Genomic DNA, 22,781 nt, shown 5'->3' with positions numbered 1-22,781 from the left:
TAGAATTGCGTGGACCAGAGTTGAAATTCTGAAGGCAAAAAGGGGCGAAACATTTGATAAATGTCACAATAAAAATTGCCGCCGTAAACAATTTATTATGCTGATCTATAGAAATCCAATCTAAACCATATTCTTAACTCTTGTCCTTTGGCAAAAAAAAAACAGTCGGAGAAATTTTGGTGGGAAAGTGACAGGAGGGAAAAGTGTCAAGTCTGAAAAATTGTTCTTGAGCCTTTTCTTTTCACTGCGTCATCGTTTGTCTGAACTAAGACACTCTCTCCCCTCCGCTTTGCAGCATTTGCGATGACGAGGAGTACGAGCGGGAGGACAAGGGCTGCTGGACCGGGGACAGGATCGGCGAGTACAGCCACGGAGTGATGCCCACGGGCGCCAACTCGCAGAAGTACAATCCCGAGGTGCCGCTGGAGAATCCCTACCGTGCCAATACCAAAATAAACGAATTAGTCGACAAATTAATCAACCTGCGACAAACTGTGGCGAATGCGGTAAGAACAGATCAATTTTCTCGCAATGGAGTGACTAATTTATGGAACTCGATACGAACATGCTTAGCACATTTGCAATTTATGGCAATATGGGCGAAGACATTCTTTCGATTGCAAGGGCGATTCCGGGACAGAGAAAGAATTCGGAGAGATAAAGTGTCAAGATCTCACATTGAGCGTATATTTCTGTGATGTGATTTATTGATAATCTGGCCAATAAATAATTCCAGTAGCAGAATCATTCCATATTTTGCCATACATTACACTAGGCAACAAAAATGACACTTTTTTCTGCCCTTTTTTTGAGGTGTGGATTTTCTGATTCCTTGAGTCATCAGCTTTTCAACGGTACCTTCCTTTTTTCTCTAGACCCTCAAGTTTTCCTTTTAGAGCCTATTTTCCATTTTCCACTATTTTCACCCACTTTGCCGCACTTATGTGCTCATATCTCGCCCAATTTTCCACGGATTTTCCTCAAATTAGGCTCAAATGATAGCTATTGAAATTACCTACTACTTTGTAGAACATTGTGAGTATTTTAGATCACTCCTTGTTGGTCAAAAATGATCTTTTGTGAACCACTAGGTAAAAAATTCACCGGGTTTTTTACCACTTTTTTCTAAATATCTCCGAAACGAAGAAACTTTTATGTTGGATTATTTTTCCTATGTGTAGAGCACTTCAGGGGATGCATTTCCTCCATACATGCCGAAGTGATATCTCTTCTCTATCTGCCGGAAAAACGAGGTTTTCCCTCGACAAGTTTTGCTTTTTTATGCTACGCGCACCCGCTAAAAAATTGAAAGAAGGTACATTTTGCTGTCTACGCACTCATTTAGATGATGATAATGCTTAGATGTTAAAACAAAAGAGAAAAAAGGCCAATATCTCGACTTTTTAGCTATTTTACGTGAATTTTTTGTGTTTTTTATGGAGTTGTTGTCATTAAGACCAAAAAAATACCTAAAATAGCTAAAAAGTCGAGATATTGGCCTTTTTTCTCTTTTGTTTTAACATCTAAGCATTATCATCATCTAAATGAGTGCGTAGACAGCAAAATGTACCTTCTTTCAATTTTTTAGCGGGTGCGCGTAGCATAAAAAAGCAAAACTTGTCGAGGGAAAACCTCGTTTTTCCAGCAGATAGAAAAGAAATATCACTTCGGCATGTATGGGGGAAATGCATCCCCTGAAGTGCTCTACACATAGGAAAAATAATCCAACATAAAAGTTTCTTCGTTTCGGAGATATTTAGAAAAAAGTGGTAAAAAACCCGGTGAATTTTTTACCTAGTGGTTCACAAAAGATCATTTTTGACCAACAAGGAGTGATCTAAAATACTCACAATGTTCTACAAAGTAGTAGGTAATTTCAATAGCTATCATTTGAGCCTAATTTGAGGAAAATCCGTGGAAAATTGGGCGAGATATGAGCACATAAGTGCGGCAAAGTGGGTGAAAATAGTGGAAAATGGAAAATAGGCTCTAAAAGGAAAACTTGAGGGTCTAGAGAAAAAAGGAAGGTACCGTTGAAAAGCTGATGACTCAAGGAATCAGAAAATCCACACCTCAAAAAAAGGGCAGAAAAGTGTTGCACAGTGTTATGGATTTCCACTTTTTGCTGCTAAAACATTTTTTGTCTGGAACGTCCTTTTTCGACGACTTTGCTCTAAATGGGTTAAAATCGCTAAAATGATATTTTCGCCATTAGTAGAATTTAATATAATTTTTTATTTTTCATTCTGCGCTACTTTTACGTGATTTCTGATCATCGATTAAATAATGTGCATGCAAATCAAACTGATATCATGCACACAGAGCACGCCAACTTTAGTATGATTATTTCGACGGACTGAGTAATTTATGCTCATTTGATTTTCAGATAAGTCAGCATTCTAACCACGTGGATTCGGACAAGATGCAGTCGGACATGGCAGAAGGCTCCGCCTGGAGTTCTGACAACATCGATGACACTGATCTGGATGGCGTGGAAGCGTCAGGATCGGGTGACGGAGGCATTTATGGTGAGTTTTCTGCTTCTCTTCAGCATCTTTGAGTCTCGTCTGATTGAAATATTCGCCTGTTTTTGCTCCAGGACGCGCCGGATCGGTTCCATTCGACACCACACGATCACCAGCTATGCATCCCGGCGGCGTGGCGCCTCCTGGCCACGGCGGAGCCGCAAAGGGTGCACCGCTGTCGCGTCTTCTCGTGGTGGCGCTCATCAGCATCGCGAGCATGCTGGCCAGCAGTCACTGAAGGTCCTCCTGGACACCGTGGCGAGTCTCTTGCGAAGCAATCCATCTCCCCAATTGACGATCCCTCCCCAGTCACGATCGCCCCGGAGGAGATCCTCGGATGGACACACATGATAATCCTAATCTGACTGTTCTTTCGATGTGAATCTTGTTTCTACTTTGCGGATGGCGATGAAAGTGGAGGAAGTCCCAAAATGCCACACTATTTTGTTGGAGAGCAATAATTTGTGTCTATTTTATTTACTAATTCTTACTGTATATACTCCGTTTCTATTGTATTTTTTTTTATTTTAGGAACTAAACAAATTGCAAAAATTATGCTTTGTACTCAAAGTCCCAATTTTTTAAATAGTTTCCCAGCAAATTGCAGGGCGTTTCAAAGTTTTTTTTTGTGTCACAAGAAGACAGTTGTAATTGAAACTGGAGAGGAAGATATAAATGAAAGTTTTTTGGCCAATCATATATATTTAATTGTGCAAGAAAATGGGATGCAGGAGAACACAAGATCATTGGAGAAAAAAAATATCGTGTTACATTTATACATATAGGAAATATTCAAGAAACAGAAGATATCTTATAAATGTAATAAAAAATAAATAATTTATTAAGTGTAAATAGGACACAAATCCGTGGAAAGCAGGTGGAGAAAAATAGTCCTTTTGCGAATGCGACGAAGATGGAGAATGCCTAAAGGAAACTGCTAAGAAAGTGTGAATGCGCAAAATAATTGAGTGGTCATAGAAAAATGGTCTAAAGAGTGGGCAAAAAATTTTGCAGAAAAATTCCAAATTTGTCCAAATTGCAATACTATACATGTTGATTAATTTATTTTAAAGTAAAAAAAAAAACACAAATACCGCCCCATTTTGTCATTTAACGTCGTCATTTGATCGCCCTCCTTAGTGAATGATTGCGATTGGTTGATTAATAAAACTGTGATTGAGATAAAACTAATTTTTAAACCTAAAGATGATGAGAAAAAATAGGGAAAATCTAAGAAAAAAAAATGGAGAAAGAGGTGAAGAATATTAGTGTGTATAGAAAGTATTTCTATTTAAGTTGTAATTTTACAAGAAAATCAGATACAAATTATATATCATTTTATCAATTTTCTGTGTAATCATTTTTTTTGTGAATGGAGAAAATTCTTTAAATTGCATTTATTTCGATAGGGAAAAATGTACCAAGAGAGAGAGAGAGAGAAGGGAGATTCTGGAAATTGTTGAGAAAAGTCAAGAAGATGGAAAAATTGTTGATAAAGTCGTATACAAATGCACTATAAGTTTGTTATGAGAGGAGAGAAAAGCATTCAAGCAGAGATGCCCATCGTGAAAATTGAAATCTGCAGTCACGTGGGCTTGCAGGAGTTTTTATTGTAGTGAAGGAGGAGGAAAAAATCGAAGCCATATAAACTGTAAATACTATATATTATTATATTTTTGTTGAAAGTACAGAAATTGAGGAAAAAAAAATACCGTAAACACTGATTTTAAAAATGAGCTAAACAACTTTCGCTTCTCTAAAACCACAATTTGTACAATAAAGTATGCATGGAGACATTTATAAATGTCACACAATTTATGATTTTCAAATAGAGATTGATGAAAACCACTAAACAATTTTTCAATGTTCTTTCCTTGGAGATTTTCCTCAGAGACAGTCTGAAAGAGCTTATAATGCTTTATTGAGTTTCGTTCTCAATTAATTTCGGCCATCTATTTGCAGAGGGCGCTGGTGAAAATTAAAGTGATCAACACACTGCAAAAAATTATGACGCTCACGCATTTACAGTGCACTAACGGCATAATCAAAAATGATCCACTGTCATATTTTGTTGAAACTTTAGTGCGCTGCCAAATTCCAAGTCACTCTTCTTTGGCCAAGAGCTCGAGATTTCTTCCCATTCTTTTGAGTTTTCCGTAAGTATCAATATCAGGATACTCTTCCTGACTCCACTCCAGCACAATAGCGATGTACGAATGTGGAGAAATTATGCAAATCATTGTGAGAGGGAAAAACTAACCCTTCCGGAATTTTCTGGAACAATGATGTTTCCACGGTGTTTTCTGGAATTTGTAGGTTCTTTTGCGCAGAGAGGATGGACCAGGACAAGTCGAGTAGCAACAGCTCGTTCGAGGACCTCACCAGCACAGCGGCGGAGCTGGACAAGATGCCCGAGAAAGCGGAGGAGAAGGAAGATGATGTGATGGACATTCTCGGCAATGGGCAACTGACCAAGAGGATTCTGGTGAAGGGCCGCGAAGAGCAGAAGCCACTGACTGGGGATGTGTGCAGAATCGTATTCGAGGGCCGGCTGGAGGACGGAACACTGGTGGAGAAAGAGGAAGACTTCCTGATCAACGTGGGTGAGCATGAGGTTTGTCAGGGTCTGGACATGACACTAGCCCTCATGTATCCTGGCGAGAAGGCAGAAGTCGTGGTGAGTCCACGCTTCGCTTATGGATCCATGGGACTGAAAAACGAGAAGGATCCCTCAAGAAACATCCCACCAGACTCAAAGGTAGCCCAATAGACTCATTTGCATATTGCATAAACTCATATTTGGCTGTTTTCGCAGATCATCTACACAGTGGAACTCCTCACAAGTGAGCCTGAAGACGAATCCCAGACCAAGACATTCGAGAATCGCAAGAAAATCGGGTAAGCGCCTGGAAAGTGGGTCGAATGGTTCAATAATTCACAGTCTTGGGCAATTAGAGATGAATAATTCGGAGCTTTATTCGGGGAAAACTGATTAAAGAGTGAAAAAGCCTAAATTCTTGACATTCCTTACTCTTCTCAGGACTCGCAAGAGAGAACGTGGGAACTTTTGGTTTAACCGAACTGAGTACAACATCGCTATCCAACTGTATCGACGCGCCCTTGAGTACTTGGACGACACCGAGGGCGCCCCTGAGACCAGTCTGGAGTCTTTCACAACTCAACAACTGCAGGAATTGCTGGAGTTGCGGATCTTCGTGTTCAACAACCTGGCAGCGGCTCAAACGAAGATTCAGGCCTACGACACAGCTCTCAAGTCCATTGAGAATGTCCTGCGCGTGCAGCCGGACAACGTGAAGGCGCTGTACCGAAAGGGGAAAATCCTCGAGGCGCAGGGCGACACGAACGGAGCCATTGCCATCTTCCAGCGTGCGGCGACACTCGATCCGGAGAACAAGTCCTTCCAGACGGAATTGGGCAAGTTGATCCTGAAGCGCACGCGCGAAGTGCGCAACGAGAAGGATCTGTACCAAAAGATGCTGGGACATGCGCAGAAGCTGGAGCAGAAGGACAAGCGGAAGAGCACGTGCACGGTGGCCAACTGGCGGCCGTGGGGCCTCCTCTTGGGCACAGTGCTGGTGGGAGTCGCCGGGGTGGCAATGTACAGATACAAGTACTTCTAATGCGCTCACCCGGGAATCTCCAGAACCTTATTTTTTACTTTCTCTATCTGTCCGGACACCGTTTTGTTACTCAAACTGGCTGAAGAGCTTCTCCGGAATCACTGAAAGTGACTTAGGTGCGTTGTTTTATTATTTTACTATATCTTTCGTCACTCTTTTCTCCATTCCACAATGCAGAGTGCATTTAGATGATGGTAGAGGAAATGTAAATATATTTAAAATAAATATTCTGATGGAATTATTTGCAATTTCCGCGATTATCATTTATTTCCTGAGATATTTTCAACGATTTTATTCACTTTTGACTCTCCACTCAGTTCCAAATTCACACGCCTGGTGGCGCATGCCGTGCGCCGCGTCCGCGTCAGTGAAGAATCAACGCGCTTTAAGTGCGGTTCTCGGTGCTACAGATTACTCTAATTTCTCTGTTTCTCAGTTTCTAGACACAAATATGAGTTCTCAGGCGCGTGACGTCAAGAATCTCTGGTCTTTTGTGGATCAGGATCGTCTTCGGAGAATGTCCGTGACTTCCGCGTTGGAGATTTGCAAATCCTATGTTGTCTCGGAGGGATCCAAGGAGGGATCTGAGGACTCTACTGATAAGAGTGTGGAAGTGATCAACTTTTTGCTCAGCACACAAGATTTCGCTGACAAAGTGCTCCTGACTCAGGCCGTGAGTCTCATCCAGGCATGCCTTCCGGGCTTTCGAGTGTTTGTCTCACGAACCTTGAAGGCGAATTTACTCAATGTCCTGGACAAAATAATCACCATTATTGACACGCTGTTGACCACAGTAACGTTCTTTGCTGAGAAGTTCCACTGGACAAAGCATCACTTGAAGCTGAGGGACGTTTATCTGAATGTCCTGACAATTTTGACGGAAGTATTCATGTTTTCCAGCAAAAATAATCCCCAGAAGAATCAGCTGACACAAGATCTAATAGACAAATCCACACGACTGCATCTTTTCCTCCTGGAAAAGCTCTCCAGCACAGAGATTAGCTTCTTCGTGGACTGCTCCTCGGAGGAGAGGGATTTTCTCATTGAAGTCCTGGGAATATTGTTCCTGATGGGTGAAGTTAGCCAGTCGATCAATCCCTTTCTCTGGGGCAGCACTTGGAAGAATACACACAAGATCATCGCTAAGAACAATGAAGAGCTGAAGAAGGTGTCCGATAACTTCAAGCAATGCCTTCAGGCGCCTATTAAATTCATCTGCCGACAAATCCGCGAGACAATTCGGGAAGCCGTGCAAACGGAGCAATTGACTGTTCTGAAGATCACGAAATTCTATCAGTCCATCATCACGAAACTCTTGGAACTCTTCCCAGGGAATTTCCTGCCGCACTGCGACATGATTCTGGAGAATCTCTTCTACTTGCAATCTGTGCGGTTCCTGAAGAAGTCGCAAACTGCCGAGGACATCCACAAGATGATCACGGATCCTTACATGAGCAATATTAGGATTCTGCAGAGGAATGAACAGTTTATTGAATGTCTGGTGAACACGAAATACTCGCACGATTCGGAGATTTACGCCTTCTTCGTCATTTCCACGGAGGTGCTCAGAGTTATTGGTCAGGAGAATCAGGTGGAAACTAAAGAAGCATTGGTTGATAAGATCCTCAGCATGATTCCAAGTTGTGAGTAACTTTTAAACGTTTTTTTTTCCAAATTCTCTCATAAAAATCTCCTTTTTCCAGGTTATTCGACATTCTTGGATTTTCCGGACATTTTCAAAGATCTTACAAGGAATTTATTTGTAGTTTTGACCAAGCAAGAGAAGTATAAAAACGTCTGGGTGAAATTCCTCGGAAGAACTTTGAAGAATCCTTCTTTTTTCGGCAATCTCACTTGCCTGAAAATCCATCGCAACATCCAGAACGCATCTCGCGAGAGTGTCCGTTTCGAAACCTTCGTGGTGTGGAAGAATAGCCTGGAAAGAGTCTCCATAATTACCCAACCAGTGCTTCTAGAGGATCTTCTAAGAAATTCCTTCGACTGTTTGTCCACCGAAAGCCAACACAGAGTCGTGAGTCTCAATAATCCCCAAAAAAACTTCCTTTTGTGGAGTATTTTGGGATTGGACAGAATTCCCAACGCTGAGAAGAAAAACTTCCTGGTTAAGAAGTTGATAGATGAAGTAGAAAAGCTGATAAGTGACTTCCTGGGGAAGAATTTCACGGTGAAGAGTGTGGAAGACATGGTGAGTAGTAATTTAATCTACAATATAAGCTTTTCACTACAAAGATTTTTTCCTTGCAGATTCTTATCTTGCGAATCCTGGGAAGAACAACGTTCTCACCAGAGGAAGAATTCAAGAAGAAGTTTATGGAAGTGTGGGAATTTATTGGGAATAAGATGAAGAAGACCCGGAATATCATCTCATGGATTGTGAATCCTCTTCTGGAAATATTCAGGAACATCAGTGCTTTCCTGAGTACGGAGGACAATCAAAAAATCTTGGGAATCATCGTGAAAATCTCATCAAAAGACAACTGGCCAGCAGAAATTCACATTGAAATTATTAGCTGTCTGAAAATCATCTCAGAAAATGACATTGACACTTACTGGACTATCCTGAGATGCTACAAGAAGTCCTCAGACGCCTTCCAACTCCTAGCCAAACTCACCGAAGAGGCTGTTGGCCTTCAGGAACCTGAGCCTTCAAAATCACCCCCAAATAAGAGATTCAAGGCTGATTTCGGGTCGGAAAACGAAGTAAAACTGAGAAAAATCCTACAAAGTGTTAATGACTTCAGAGAGAATTTCCCTGCTGGACATTCCCTTCCTCCCAACTGTGCCTCAATTGTTCAAGAGATTGTGTCTTCATTGAGGAAAATTACAAACTCGTGAGATAAACGTGTATTTTACCCCATTTTAATATGGCTTTACAGTTTGATGGGATTTTCGTCGATCAACAGCTTTGGATTTCTCCTCAATCGTCGGCTGCTGATGCGTCCATAATGAAATTATCCCATTCTCGCCTCCAGTGATATAAATATCCTCCTGAAAAAAAATACAGAAAATCAGTACTATTATAGCAAATTCAGCATGCTTGCGAAACTTACAGCCTCGTCATGAATGTAGGAGCGGATAATTTGATGATTTCCGATAAAGTTGGCATGAGGATGAAGCTCTTTCTCACGATATTTGAGGATTCTCAAGCACTCCCCGTTTTGGAAATTTGATCCCGTCATCAAAAACATTCCATCGGCAGAGTTGTGACTGCCAATCGTCGAACAATCCCTTGCAGACTTTCTTAACATGCGTTCTGTAATGTCTTCTCGCGAGAAGCTGGACAAGAGATCGCTGTCTTCTGTATAGACATGAAAGTCGTGTGAATCCATGATGCTGGACAGCAAGCTCCCCTTCTCCTGCTTGTGCCAGTTAATCCTTTGCACTGTCTTCTCAGTATTCAGGCTGTAATCCAGCGCGTCACTCTCACTTGCCGCTGAGATCTTGAAGACATTGATCAGTCCATCAGTGCTGCCCGAAGCCAGGATGTCGGGATCGCTTGGGTGGAATTGAATGCTCGTCACGTCATCCTCGTGACTTTCCCAGTACCCGCCGAGTAACTGTCTCTGCCTCACGTCAAAGAACAGCAGAAAAACATCATGCAAGATCTGCTCAGTTCCCACACAAATCACCCGGTCGTTGGAATTCACGTCAAAAGTCGTGAAGGGCTTCCGGGAACCATTAGTTGTGTCTTCCAGAGTGGCAACGGACTTCTTCTCCCTCTTATCATGCAGAACAATGCTTCCTGCCGTCTGTCCCGAAAGGAAGACATTGGAATTCTTATTCAGGAAGCGAACACCACAAATTCCTCCTTCACTACTATCGAAGTCACCTGAAAATGATCTCAAAACTCCTTAAAATCCAGTCTCCAATCCATGTTTTTTCGTTACTTACGTGTGTGTATTGTTGTCAGGGAACTCTCACCGATGTTATATAACTGAACTTGAGGCCCTGAAAGACCTGCCACGAGGGATCTCCCGGACTTGTGCATGTGGAGAACATAGCTCTTCTGAAGGGACACTGCTTCTTCGGTTTTCAAGTAGAATTTCTGACCAAATGCCTTCTCCACTTTCTCTTGTGATACACTGTCACCATCTGGCACGCCCTCATCCTCGACAGCGCCCCGGATTTCCTCTAAATCCAGCTTTTCCAACATTTTCCCTCGCAGCGACAAGCACACAAAGTTAGGCTATGACAAACAGCAGCTTCCGCACCATCTCGTGTTCGTTTATTGAATCAATGATTAACGACATGCTTTTTGCTTTTGCTGGGCAGTATTGCGATAAAATGCTGGGAATAGGGAAAATTATTGCGCTTCCCCTCGCTACAATTGAGGATTGCTCCCGTAGAACCTCTGTCTTCCACCAGGCTGCGTTTTCTTGCCGATCGTCTGCACATGGAAGCCGATCTTCTGCAGCCTCTCGTGATCAACGATCTTCCGACCATCGAAAATATACGCCGGTTTCATCATTGACTGGTAGATGCGATTGTAGTCCAAGTCCTGCCAGCCAAAACAGATCACAATTAGTGGTCATCAAATTCATTTGTCATATACTTACAATGAATTCATCCCATTCTGTGATGATCACTATCGCATGTGTTCCATGAACAGCAGCGTACGGATCGGCATGGATCTTCACCGCCTCCTGGACAGCTTCAGGACTGTCCGTCACCTTCGGCTGTGTGAGATCCAGAATAATCTGGTGCGGTTCCACCTTCGGATCGTACACATTCAGCTGCGCTCCTTCATCCAAGAGTTGCTTGCACACCGCAATAGCAGGCGTTTCGCGAGTGTCTCCCGTGTCCTTCTTGAAGGCGAATCCCAGAATGGCGATCCTCTTCTCCGCCACGGTATTGAACAGACTCTCAATGATCTTCTGTGTGAACCGGGACTTCTGGAACTCGTTCATATCAATCACCTGCTGCCAATAAGCCGCCACTTCGGGCAGATTCAGTCCTTCGCAGATGTACACAAGATTCAGAATGTCCTTCTGGAAGCAACTGCCGCCAAAGCCCACGGACGCCTGCAGAAACTTCGCACCGATGCGCGAATCCAGACCCACTGCCCTCGCCACTTCACTCACGTCCGCGCCCGTGGCTTCGCACACTGCCGACAGGCTGTTGATGCTAGAGATTCGCTGCGCCAGGAAAGCGTTCGCCGCCAACTTGGACAACTCAGAGCTCCACGTGTTGGTCGTGAGGATGTGCTCCTTGGGGATCCAGTGTTCATAGATCCAGCACAGCGCCTCGATGGCCTTCTGTCCATCCGGTGTCTCCTCTCCGCCGATCAACACCCTATCAGGCTCCAGCAAATCCCTCACCGCCGTTCCCTCGGCCAGGAACTCCGGATTCGACAGAATATCATACTTCACGCCCGGCTTCTGATTCGCCCTCAGAATCTGCATAATACTCTCGGCCGCCTTCACGGGCACCGTGCTCTTCTCCACCACGATCTTGTTACTCTGCGATATCTCGGCGATCATCCGAGCGCAATTCTCCACGAACTTCAAGTCCGCGGCGCGTCCTTTGCCCCTGCCAGATGTCTTCGTGGGCGTATTGACGGAGATGAAGATGAGATCCGCGTCGCGGATTGCCGGTTCCATGTCCGTGGAGAAGAAGAGATTCCGCCCGCGGCACTTCTTCACCACAGCATCGAGGCCGGGCTGGAAAAAAGCGAGACCGTCAATTCCATGGAAATATCTTTGGCGTAATTTCAATGGCACTCATCAAAAGGTAATTAATCTGAATTGCATGAATGATTGACGTACTATTTGTACAACGAACTCGTGTGTCATGATAAATCCCAATTGTCTCCCCACACGGCTCATTTATCTACACACTGCCAAGCATTGTTGGGAAATTTGTCGGAAATGTGCCCCGATAAGACCGGATAAAGTGAAACACATCAGAATGACCGATTTCAGCTAAGAAATGATCTCATAAGAATTCACGAAATGTTGGTGTGTTTCATGGATGTTTTTTCTTCTTTTTCTCTTTCTCCCTCATCTTCTGTTGGGTCAACATACTAATAGAAAAACGACGCGCGAATGCCATGGTGGCATCAGCGGTTATTTTTTTTGTCGCCACGAAGGCTAGAGATGCTCTCAAGGTATAATTCTCACCTCGTAAATTGGCAACTTGTCCGAATTCCACTGGGCAATGCGTGAAGCACTGCGATCCACCACGGTCACCTGGATGTCTGGACACTTAAGAGCCATCACACTGCACGTGGGGCCCCCCACGTAACCCGCCCCGATGCAGCACACCTTCGAAATAACCATTCTGAGTCGGTCCTTGCACGTTCTTCTTCACAAAATGCAATTCTATTGCTGAAAGAAAAACAAATTGAATTATTTAACTGTATCCAGTGTCTTACTCATCATCATCTCACCAAGTGAGTCAATTTTCGTCCAGGAAAGCTCTCCTTGTTTACTTCCTTCCGGGAGTCTTTGCAGTAAATTTCAAATTCTAAAATAAATGGCACTTTTTGATGAGTTTCCTACTTTTCTCTTAGTATATACTGCTTCGGTGGATGTGATGGGAATGTCTGGTCACAAATAAAACAATGCACTTGCTCGTGGCAGGAAATACTGAAGATTCTCCAGAAAACACTTGGCTTTCCCACCCAAGAAGAGACTCAAGAGCAGCAGGTATCGCCACCTTGCATCAATTTTTTTCAACTGCACACCCACTATTTTCCATCAATTCCACCGTTTATCACGCCTTCTACTCTCATTTCAGCACTATCTCACATTCTCAGGTGATCCACTGGCACTTTTATTACTTTTCCAGCGAGGAAATCGCCAGATAACCCAATAAAAACACAGGAAATAAAGCAGCTAAAGCTGGGCCACTTCCCCCACCACAGGTCACTGGCAAGCCAGCAAAACACCCGGCGGAGTCATAACCTCGCCTCTTTGTTTACATTCCGTGGCTTTGTGGAAATTCTCGTGTGAAAATAGTTGGAAAATGACAGATATTCCGTCGATAGCACAAGAAGCTGTGTTGCTTGGAAGTGAGGAGCTTCCGCAAGATACACCTACAGTGAAGGGATATGATTGGACACAGCATGGGGTGAATTACGCAGAGATTTTGAAGAGTTACACTCAGACAGGATTTCAGGCCACGAATTTCGGGAAAGCTGTAGAGGAAGTGCGGAAGATGGTATGAGAAAGCAAGGATCCACTTATCTAGTATCTGATTTCAATGTGTTCTATTGTAGTTAGAGCGTAGAAGTTGTCCCTTGATGGAGGAGCATCGAGATCTACATGAGGACGATGAATTCATAGCAAGGAAGCAGAATTGTACCATTTTCCTGGGTTACACGTCGAATATGGTGTCTTCGGGATTGCGAGAGACCATCAGATTTTTAGTGCAGCACAATCTCGTGGATTGTCTGGTGACAACAGCCGGAGGTGTCGAAGAAGACTTCATAAAGTGTCTGGCTCCAACATATCTGGGATCCTTCGAACTCAGCGGTCGTCACTTGAGAGAGAAGGGCATGAACAGGATTGGAAATCTCTTAGTGCCGAATGAAAATTACTGCCGCTTCGAAAACTGGGTCACACCACTGCTAGATGAGATGGTGGAGGATCAGAAGCGCGATGGAATGCTGTGGACACCGTCAAAAGTAATTCAGCGACTCGGAGAGCGAATCAACGATCAATCCTCAATCTACTACTGGGCGGCTAAGAACCACATTCCCGTCTTTAGTCCTGCCCTGACAGACGGCAGCCTGGGAGACATGATGTACTTTCACTCTTATAAGAATCCTGGACTCGTGGTGGATATTGTGAGCGATCTGAGACGCCTCAATACCATCGCCGTGAAGTCTGTGTCTTCTGGGATGATCATCCTGGGCGGAGGAGTGGTGAAACACCACATTTGCAATGCTAATCTAATGAGAAATGGAGCTGATTATGCGGTCTTTATCAATTCTGGATCAGAATTCGATGGCAGTGATTCGGGAGCGAGGCCAGATGAAGCAATATCTTGGGGAAAAATCCGCAAGGAAGCCACTCCTGTAAAGATCTACTCGGACGCGACCCTTGTTTTCCCGCTGCTGGTGGCAGAAACATTTGCCAAGACTGTAGACATCCCAATGACTACTCAGACACAATGAAATGACCGATAATTAGGCCAATTATAGCATATTCAAGTCTCTAAAGACCTTCTTTTCAATTAAATAATATATTTTTCTAGGGAAATGCACTTTTCAAAAATATAACATTGAAAATTTCATAGAAACTTCGTCACTATGCGGCTGATATGGAGACTTGCGAAGCCTACTTTATCTTGATCTTGTGGAGCTTCAGCTTGAATCCCAGAATTTCACTGAGAACACCAGAAAGCGCCGACAGGATGACTACTTTCACAGTGGTGTAGAGCAGCGGATTGGCACTGAGGCCAGAGATCTTAAAAGGCGATTCGAGTTCCTTGAGCAAATCCGCGGCCAGCTTCAGCACGCTGTTCGCCACCATCAGTTCCTCCTTTTTGTTCGGCTTCTGCTCAATCTGCAGATACAGATTTATCTGCTCCGTGATGAGCACCGAGATGCTCCTGTACTTGCGATTGATCTTCGTGCCCAGCGTCATGAAGCGCAGCAAGTATGTGCCCAGAGCACTGCTCCACACCAGCGCCTCGATGTTGTACTGCGTGTGCAGATGAGGTGAATCCTTGAGCCACTCCACGCTCAGGAAGGCCAACAGGAGGAGCGTGAGAATGAATGCAGCCGACACGATCACGTCAACAGATCTCTGAGGTCCGCGGCGCTGAAGAGACAAGAAGAGTTTCATTATCAATTAGAAGACAAACTTTACCGAGATGATTTTGACTGTATTTTCTCCAGTTATTTTCACTAAATTCAGATTGATAAAAAATCTATTTATTTGTATTATAATACATTTCAGTACAAGAGTATTCGGTAAATTCTAATCCTATGCAAAATGAACTCGAAAAAAGAGATTATTTGGATGGTAAAAGTAAGAGTTTAAGTTTATCAGTCTGGCTCAGTACTGAGTCCTTCTCCATTGGCCACTTCTTGCCATTCGTGGGATTCTCCTTGTCCCCACTTTCGGCCAAATTCAACTGAGTCGTGATCTCATGAGCGTTAGCTTGAATTCCCACGTCGCAGCTTCTCTTGCTATTGCGGGAATTGCTATTTCCTCGCATATACGAAGTAGACGTCTCAGAATCTGGTGATGAGAAGGAATACGTCTTCCCATCCTTCTTCCGATCGCCTCTAATACTGCCCTGAATGTCGCACAAATCGTCCTCATCGTTGTGTTTCACGGCCATTTGCTCATCATCCGATGTGTTGTATTCCTTCATGTTTGCACTGTTGTCGTGCATGGTAAAATCGTTGCTCTCATCATCACTAGTGTTGTCTTGGCCGCCAACTGCCTTCAAAATCATGTCTATTTGAGAGTCCTTCATGTGGAAAGACGCCGTGGAAGCGTTTTCCTCGTCATAAGGAATCTTTTGATTGTGCAGCACCGGCAGCAAAACTCTCTCATTGCTCAAGAGAGAACTGAAGTCATTGGAATTCAATCCTGCAGAAGCACTCCTTCTCTTAGTTTTGTATCCCTTGCTTGTCTTAGTCGCTGCGTACTCCTGCTTCCTCATCTTCTTCGACTTCTTCCCACGACTTCTGCTGGCCACCTTTGTCTTCATCTCAGCAATCTTCACCGCCACCTGCGAATCTTCCGAGTTCCTCCTCGATTCCACAGACACATGGCGAACATGGAAGCTGATCTCCGAGTCCCTTGAACTCCTCCTCGGCTCGTGGCTCGACGAAGTCACCGATTCGAAATAAGCTCCTCTTCGATTCACAAAATGCGGCAAATAACGCGCCCATGTTGTGCTGAAATCCTGACTTCCTGAGTTCAAATTGAAATTCAATCCCACAGGATCAGTGTGCGTGTTCCTGAAGCTAATGCTGCAACGTCCCTCCTCGTCCAGCACCTTCTTCTTGGCGAATGTCTGCGCTATCACTTTATGCTTCTGCACTCGCATCGGCTCGTCCACCTCATGGCCAAGCTTCCTGTTCAAATATCGCTTCCAAATCTTCACTGTCGGACAAGTCCACACCCAGGAGGACATCATGAGCCCCGCCGCGAAGAGACAGAGGAGATGAATCTGGAGAATCGCCACACTCGGCCTGGACTCCATTTTGCAGTTCCTCAGGTAATCCTCATGGTGAGAAGTTGTTATTTTACACATGATGAAGTTCCTGAGACTCGCAATCCACTCTCCTGAGTTTCTAAACTCATAAATATGGCACGCAATTGTGGCCAGAATGATAATCATCGTGAAGAGCATACAAAGTCCCATCCTCACGATAAATTCCCTTATCTTCTTGCCAGCTCTGGCTGAGATGATCTCCTCCGTTGACTCAAGTTTCAGCTTCACGAGCACCAGCATTCCGCCACTCACGAAATATACCCCAATGATCAGAACAGCCAGGATAGGGCCAATGAGAAGCGCTCTCATATGATGATTCACGTATCCCACGAAGCAAATTCCCACCACGCTGTTTCCATCCACTTCACTCAGTGCCATTATCGTTATGGTGAGAACTAGAGGCAGTGACCAGGCGATCAGGTGGAAGTACGAGCTCTTCTTGTCGATATTCTCGTGGATTTGCCCAATCGCCTTGAAAGTCATGTGCCAGCCATACAAGTAGATCACAAACCACACCATCGAAGCTATCAGGAAGTAGTAAATAAGCACAAAGACAACGATGCAGGAGAGATTTTCACCAGTGCTTGGTTCTGAGTGCCTCAAAGTACCATCCTTCCGGCAAACTATCTCCTCCCAGCCACTCAGGGTGAACTGAGCGAGCCATCCGAAGCACGTCATCATGTAGGAGATGTTCATGTAAAAGATGGTCAGGGCTGGATACTTGACGTTCTTCCAGTCAATTATAAAAGTGACAATAGCAAAGAGATTCGCCACCAGGCAAATGCTCGCTCCATATGCTATAAATTTGTGGATTTGCTTGTGCTCATCATCTGTGTACAGCGGATCCTTGCACTCCAGTCCACATCCGTCAATATTCCCGAAGTAGTTGGCTGATGTATCAGCAGGAATCAGAGGTTTAAGGCACTGTCCAGTGACATTGTACTTAATCTCCCGGACGTCATTGTTACACTTGGACGGATAAACTGATTCGTTGCATTTGAGGAAGTCCGGGAAGTAACTCGTGTTGTACAGCGCTCGACACGGTTCCACAGTCATTCTACACATCTCAAGACTTGGCAAGTAAACATAATCTTGGCCTCGGATGGTCTCACACTTGGGCAGAAAGACAGAACAGAGGAAAGGCTGAATGACTGCCCAACACTTTGGGACGTACTTCAGCGCCTGATAACTCTGCAGTCGGTCCAGCGTGTACTCCTGACTGTAGCTGTCTGACAAGTCCAAGCTCGTGAAGTTGTAGGGCAATCTAGCGCCCAGGCACTTTGTCTCCTTCAATCTCTCGCATTTGGACTGCCTTCCGCAGTACAAGTGCTTCATCTCCCAGCCCTCAAACCACGTCTTCTCATCCTTCCCGCGCCTGCGGTGGATTCGGAAGTTGACCGTGCCATTGATGCTCTCAACCAGTGGCCCATCCGGCAGAAATCCACCACCATTGCTGAGGGAGGCTCCCTGTTGTGCTTGGTAATTGGCGTAGGTGCATTCCAAGAAAAGGAAAACAAAGGTGATCCTGAAATGAACAACAAGGAAGTCAAATCATGTCAAAACACACCAAATCCTTAGATGATCAATAACTCACCTCATAAAACAATAAGAAATCATGATAGAGAAACTCACAAAGTTCACAAATTAGGAAAAAATAAAGAAAAACATCGTAAGAAACTATGCCGCTTCTGCGGGCTGACAGGACCACCCAGCACGGTTTCCGCGTTCGATCACTTTCCCACAGAGCGCGCTGTGTGTCATGGAGGGGGGCTGTTTCGCGCCAAAATACTCACTTTCAAGTACGACCGAACGCTGAGCCATGTCTTGATGTTCCTCACTTTGTTGAGCCGGAAGTGGGGCAGTTCCGACTTCCTCGCCCTGCGCGAACTCGTGAGATGCGAAAAGAGTTTCGCATACAGAAATCTCTGCTTGAATGTCCTCTCGGCGACGGCCAGGAGAAAGAAGAAGAGGTACGTAAGGCAGATGCGCTGCACAAAGTTCACAATCAGCACTGTCTTCTCCCACTGAGACTCTCCGAAGGCGAGCCTGAGTAGCGCCAGAGATTCCGAACTGGTCTCCATCAGCAGTACTGGCACATCCAGGAAATTCACTTCGGTGGAATTGCTGGAATCGATTGTGGCCTCGCAGATGCGACAGACGGCAGGAATCAGAGACAAAGCGATGCTGAACACTACGCCGATGTATACGTAGTCGCAAGTCTCGGGCATGGCTTCCACTCGCTCAATGATGGCTGAGGAGATGTCCAGAACTGACATCTCGGCCTTCTTGGCATCTCGTCTGTCCCACACAGTGCAGCTGATCCTGTCATTGGCACCACATGTTGGATTCAGGATCACTGAGGGCGTGAAGTCGCACTCCAATGTCTCAGAATACTCATTCTGAGAGTCTGAATGGTCAATCTCCGAACTGTAGCTGCACTCCTCGCTGTTGGTTGTCACACCAATCCATTCCGTGGCTGAGGTGGTCAATTCGTTGAATGTGAGATTGGAGCACGTGCCCGGCGTCGAGGCAGTCTCTCCGTCGTCCTCCCCATCCTCATCCGTGTCACTGCTGTCTTGCTTCTTCTTCGACTGCCCAGGGTATGGCAATTTCTTACCAGCGCCCTTGCCCCAGAAGTCAATTTCTGACTCCGATGACACTGGCTTCTTGAGATTCAGATGCAAACTCACGGAGTTCCTCCGTGATGAAATGCCCTTCACGGTGTCAGTGTCGCTGTCGGAATTCTTCCGCACTCTCTCCAACACTTCCTTCACCCATGAATTCCTGAAGTTGGGCGCCTCCTTCGTCGGAATCCCTGGTGAAGAGGTTGGAGAATTGTCCTCTCCACTCGAACTCTTCCCATTGAAGCTCTCAAAGCCATCGTCCTCCCCAGTTTGACCACGACTAGCATTCTCCACAACTCCCACATCTTCCGGACTGGCCACACTCTCGCACGCGTCCGTGAACACATCAGCCACCTTCGAAGCCTCTTCATTGTCCTCAGATCCCTCCACGGGCAGCACAACTTGGCTCTTAATCGGCGAGTCCCAGTTCACGTTCCTCTTCCTCAGCGAACTCCCGGCCGTCTCTATCGATGACACACAGTTGAGACTCGTTTTCAACGCCTCCTCAGTCACTCCTGACGGACGCAGTCGAACCACCTTCTTCTTCCGTCGCACACGATCTCGCACTTTCCGCTTGGGGTGCAGCAGGCGCTTCCGCTTCTCCGCGGAGCCACTGCTGGACGCCGTGGCCACGATCTGCGAGTGAATAACACTCAGCATGAGACTGAGGGCCATCGTGATCACCAATTCGGATGTGTGCACAATGTGTTCCGAGCCAGAATGCTCCTTATTGTTCACATGGAAGCTGAACACAGCCCAGGTGAACATCTGCAGGACGTACAGGCCCAGCAGGAAGGCGAAGACGCGCGGTGACGTCTGCTCCACCCACCACTTGGCGTAAAGCGGCAGGAAGATGAGCCTCAGAATGGCCAGACGGAACACCGTAAGCAGACTCTGCTTGGGCTTCGCTTTGGGAAAGGACGAACCCCGCACCAGATCCACATCGATGAGTTCCGTCTTGACTTTGGTGTTCTTCAACGGTACCTGGATGAAGCCATTGAGGATGCGCTGCTCCACTGTCTTCTCCCATTGCTGCTTATCATACGTCCCGATCTTTTTCTGATACCTGCAATCCATGCAGAGATATTTGTTAGTGTGAGACTTACAGAGGATCAAAGAATCAACATTGCCTGTGCATGTCACTCTTCAATTTCAGTTATAACACGGAAAAACACTCACCAAGCGACTATTTGATGTAATCTCATTCTCCAATATCGACACGCTGATTAGCTTTATCTGCTCCCAATGAACGTTCGATCACGGCGGAGAGACAGAGAAGAGAAACCACATTTAGGTCTGTACTCTCAATGAACTGATAAGATAATCAACAACCTCACAAAAAGCCTGATAAGAGAGAAAATCATGTAGGAATTTCGCAATAAATGTATTTTCGTGCCAGAAGACAACGCAAAAATATTCTCTGACGTCTTTTCAGGATGAAATCACTTTCTGTCTTATCATTATCGGACGATCCACCTACTGTGGGAGCTTTTTTTTTAATGTCACAGAAGCCGAGTCATTCGCACATAACTGCTCTAAAAAGTAGCAATTTGCATCGGTTGTTTTGTTTGGAATAAACATGTGACGACAAAGAATCAAAGACGTGAATAAATATGGCCAATTTATTCATTTCTAGCTTCCTTAACAAATATTTAAAAACAAAAAAATTGCTCAAAGGTTCACTAATAGACCACATCATTACATCTCCTAAATATCCACATTATATCCGTTTTGCTCTCATCAAGTGGAGCATGACGTCAAAGAAGGTCACTAAATTCAATTATATTAGAACAAATATTTTAACAATATTTCGCAACTCCTCAACAAACAACTCATGTATTTCATTATAAAATCACGCTCCCGAAAGCGTGGCTGAGAATTTCGAGGTCATTCTGCCAAAAAACTTTCACTGCTATTTTCACTTTAGAAATTCAGCAACTGAGATGCACGACTTGATTGCGAAATCCTATCTAATATAGACTCTCTCATATCAGTTTGTTTGCCCCCAATTGATAAAGATGATCAATAAGTCTATACACTTCAGCACTTTTTACGCAGAGAGAAAAGTTTTCGGAAAAGCCAGAGAACGACGGTGAGTGTGAAAATGCTCTTTTCCTGACTTGAGGAAGGTCACGGTCAAGGCTGAGAAATTTTCCACCCGTGGAATTGCCAACCTGAGACTCTTCTGTGTGACGACAGAATCGCACAAAAACAGAAAAAAAGCCACTCGATGTAATCTGGGGAACGCTCTCGTAAATTCCTCACGCTATTTTAAGACCACTTCTGCAGGCCAAACAATTCACTGAAATTCTTTATCGCGAGTCAAAACGTGGCTTCAGCACGAGGACGTGGAAGCTTCTGTGCCGGAGCCTGCGAGCAGAATTCAAGGTCCTGCCAGTATCTGCATCTCCCACCGCAAGGGATTCCGGCGCGATATTGCGCAAAATCCGCCTAAATTAGGCTTCAATCACCACTGGGGAGGGAAATCAATGAAAATTTGCCACCTACAGCTCACTGTCGTGCAATTAGTAAAATCTCTCGTCGTCTCGTAAGCTTCTTAGTCTTCTAATTAACTCAATTTTTGGGCAAGTTGCTATGAAATAAAGTGAAAAGGTCAAGGAGATATAAATTATTCACACAAGAAAGTTATCACCGGGTGGAAAAAGCATGTACCTATTTTACAGTCTTTCTGAAAATTACTGGTCTTCTAGCAAATCAACATTGCTTAGTAATTTTGCTAAGCTAATCACTGTTATATTTTGCATAATTCCCTTTAAAATTCATATTAAATTGTTTAATCGCCAAGCATTCGTGACGTCATTAAATTGCAAAATCTTATCGGTTTGCGTAGAAATACAGGAAGATGAATAGAACAAGAAAATTAGAAATATTTTTAATTTTCAGATTCTACAGAGAATATTCTTCAGAAGCACCTGTCTGGGGCATCAAAATCAATTTCCGGCCAAGGATTTTTCATTATTTTACTCAGTACATTTACTTTTCGCAGCAAACAATCTTCATGGTTTCGTTTTCCAGGGAAAGAGTCATTGTTCGCAGCTTTGAGTTCACTAACTGTGTGAAATTGAAGGTGAAAAACAGCTGAGTGGTCTGAGAAGGTCTGCTACAGTCAATGCAAAGCATTTTCCACTACATTTTCTCTCTGTTTATCCCACCCCAAAGGAGCTCTTCCACAAAAATATGACTTTCTTCGAGAAAACTCTAAACTTTCTTACTTATCCCGCTCAAAAAGACGATGCATTCAGGCTGGAGCCTCTCGAGAGACATTCAAAGAGTGAGAAAAACGTGGAAATTCACGAAGAAACTAAGGAAAATCCTTGCATCAAATGGTTTTTCCTGGTTACACTTTTCTGCACAATATTTGCACGGTTTCTCGTTAGTTCTCGCACGATTTTCACTGTTTAATCACTCTGGATTGATACTGCGGATACACGAGCACCAGCAACACAAATTTCCACGAGAATTTCTTGTTGTTTGTGCCTGACTTTTGCGATTTTCCTCGCAAAACGTGAATTTCCTCCTCCGCGGCAATTTATCGACTGACACTTTTGTCCGCCTGACGCACCCTCTCGCGTACTCTAAGTGAACCCGTCAGGTGTTGGAAACCCATCACAACCGTCGTATAACACTTATTTTGTCACTATGAAATCGCAATTATAGCGAAAATTCGTGAAAATACAGTAAATCTTTCAACATCTAGGAAATTTAGAAATATCTCAAAAATCCTCAGTTTGGAAATTTTTGCATTTAGCACAGTTGAAGTGGAATTCTTG

The 22,781-nt window shown here is 44.5% G+C and overlaps 8 protein-coding genes across 11 annotated transcripts in view; 4 read left to right on the top strand and 4 right to left on the bottom strand.

The window, feature by feature from the left end:
- Nucleotides 1–4,381, top strand: part of LOC132264103 (division abnormally delayed protein) — a 72,029-nt gene extending 67,648 nt beyond the window's left edge. Inside the window, exons 7-9 of the mRNA XM_059764179.1 lie at nucleotides 296–506; nucleotides 2,387–2,528; nucleotides 2,600–4,381. Of these exons, the coding sequence (XP_059620162.1) occupies nucleotides 296–506; nucleotides 2,387–2,528; nucleotides 2,600–2,763 (517 nt within the window). The 3' untranslated portion in view covers nucleotides 2,764–4,381. The remainder of the gene's footprint in view (nucleotides 1–295; nucleotides 507–2,386; nucleotides 2,529–2,599) is intronic.
- A 207-nt stretch (nucleotides 4,382–4,588) lies between these two features.
- Nucleotides 4,589–6,404, top strand: LOC132263995 (peptidyl-prolyl cis-trans isomerase FKBP8). The gene is made up of 4 exons (XM_059764035.1): nucleotides 4,589–4,681; nucleotides 4,842–5,283; nucleotides 5,341–5,423; nucleotides 5,566–6,404. The coding sequence occupies exons 2-4, from the start codon at nucleotides 4,861–4,863 to the stop codon at nucleotides 6,164–6,166; spliced, it is 1,107 nt and encodes a 368-aa protein (XP_059620018.1). The 5' UTR covers nucleotides 4,589–4,681; nucleotides 4,842–4,860; the 3' UTR covers nucleotides 6,167–6,404.
- Nucleotides 6,405–6,572: 168 nt separating this feature from the next.
- On the top strand, nucleotides 6,573–9,022 carry LOC132264333 (uncharacterized). Its single transcript, XM_059764489.1, has 3 exons — nucleotides 6,573–7,809; nucleotides 7,870–8,372; nucleotides 8,432–9,022. The coding sequence occupies exons 1-3, from the start codon at nucleotides 6,618–6,620 to the stop codon at nucleotides 9,020–9,022; spliced, it is 2,286 nt and encodes a 761-aa protein (XP_059620472.1). The 5' UTR covers nucleotides 6,573–6,617.
- A 2-nt stretch (nucleotides 9,023–9,024) lies between these two features.
- On the bottom strand, nucleotides 9,025–10,502 carry LOC132264335 (WD repeat-containing protein 89). The gene is made up of 3 exons (XM_059764491.1): nucleotides 10,079–10,502; nucleotides 9,238–10,016; nucleotides 9,025–9,175 (listed from the first exon to the last, which is right to left on the bottom strand). The coding sequence occupies exons 1-3, from the start codon at nucleotides 10,338–10,340 to the stop codon at nucleotides 9,047–9,049; spliced, it is 1,170 nt and encodes a 389-aa protein (XP_059620474.1). The 5' UTR covers nucleotides 10,341–10,502; the 3' UTR covers nucleotides 9,025–9,046.
- A 6-nt stretch (nucleotides 10,503–10,508) lies between these two features.
- LOC132264334 (UDP-glucose 6-dehydrogenase) lies at nucleotides 10,509–13,063 on the bottom strand. Its single transcript, XM_059764490.1, has 4 exons — nucleotides 12,576–13,063; nucleotides 12,307–12,513; nucleotides 10,744–11,847; nucleotides 10,509–10,685 (listed from the first exon to the last, which is right to left on the bottom strand). Exons 2-4 carry the CDS (start codon nucleotides 12,463–12,465, stop codon nucleotides 10,509–10,511), a joined length of 1,440 nt encoding a protein of 479 aa, XP_059620473.1. The 5' UTR covers nucleotides 12,466–12,513; nucleotides 12,576–13,063.
- An 8-nt stretch (nucleotides 13,064–13,071) lies between these two features.
- On the top strand, nucleotides 13,072–14,382 carry LOC132264336 (probable deoxyhypusine synthase). Its single transcript, XM_059764493.1, has 2 exons — nucleotides 13,072–13,348; nucleotides 13,407–14,382. Exons 1-2 carry the CDS (start codon nucleotides 13,154–13,156, stop codon nucleotides 14,304–14,306), a joined length of 1,095 nt encoding a protein of 364 aa, XP_059620476.1. The 5' UTR covers nucleotides 13,072–13,153; the 3' UTR covers nucleotides 14,307–14,382.
- Nucleotides 14,383–14,387: 5 nt separating this feature from the next.
- On the bottom strand, nucleotides 14,388–22,478 carry LOC132264331 (protein phtf). Of its 4 annotated transcripts, none has more exons than XM_059764485.1 (4): nucleotides 22,224–22,478; nucleotides 20,170–20,226; nucleotides 18,160–20,056; nucleotides 14,388–14,955 (listed from the first exon to the last, which is right to left on the bottom strand). In XM_059764485.1, the coding sequence occupies exons 2-4, from the start codon at nucleotides 20,193–20,195 to the stop codon at nucleotides 14,470–14,472; spliced, it is 2,409 nt and encodes an 802-aa protein (XP_059620468.1). In that variant the 5' UTR covers nucleotides 20,196–20,226; nucleotides 22,224–22,478; the 3' UTR covers nucleotides 14,388–14,469. The 4 variants fall into 4 exon arrangements, with proteins under 4 accessions (XP_059620468.1, XP_059620470.1, XP_059620469.1 ...); XM_059764487.1 differs by lacking the exon at nucleotides 22,224–22,478 and adding an exon at nucleotides 21,165–21,388 and having other exon boundaries at nucleotides 20,170–20,302; XM_059764486.1 differs by lacking the exon at nucleotides 22,224–22,478 and adding an exon at nucleotides 21,165–21,388.
- Nucleotides 14,896–18,084, bottom strand: LOC132264330 (protein smoothened). Its single transcript, XM_059764484.1, has 2 exons — nucleotides 17,961–18,084; nucleotides 14,896–17,891 (listed from the first exon to the last, which is right to left on the bottom strand). The coding sequence occupies exons 1-2, from the start codon at nucleotides 17,981–17,983 to the stop codon at nucleotides 15,149–15,151; spliced, it is 2,766 nt and encodes a 921-aa protein (XP_059620467.1). The 5' UTR covers nucleotides 17,984–18,084; the 3' UTR covers nucleotides 14,896–15,148.
- Nucleotides 22,479–22,781: the final 303 nt, after the last annotated feature.

Source organism: Phlebotomus argentipes, unplaced genomic scaffold (genome assembly GCF_947086385.1).
Source record: "Phlebotomus argentipes unplaced genomic scaffold, Phlebotomus argentipes genome assembly contig_32, whole genome shotgun sequence".
NCBI classification, from domain to species: domain Eukaryota; kingdom Metazoa; phylum Arthropoda; class Insecta; order Diptera; family Psychodidae; genus Phlebotomus; species Phlebotomus argentipes.
The sequence above is the reverse complement of the archived record's forward strand: the minus strand, read 5'-3'. Positions and strand labels throughout refer to the sequence as shown.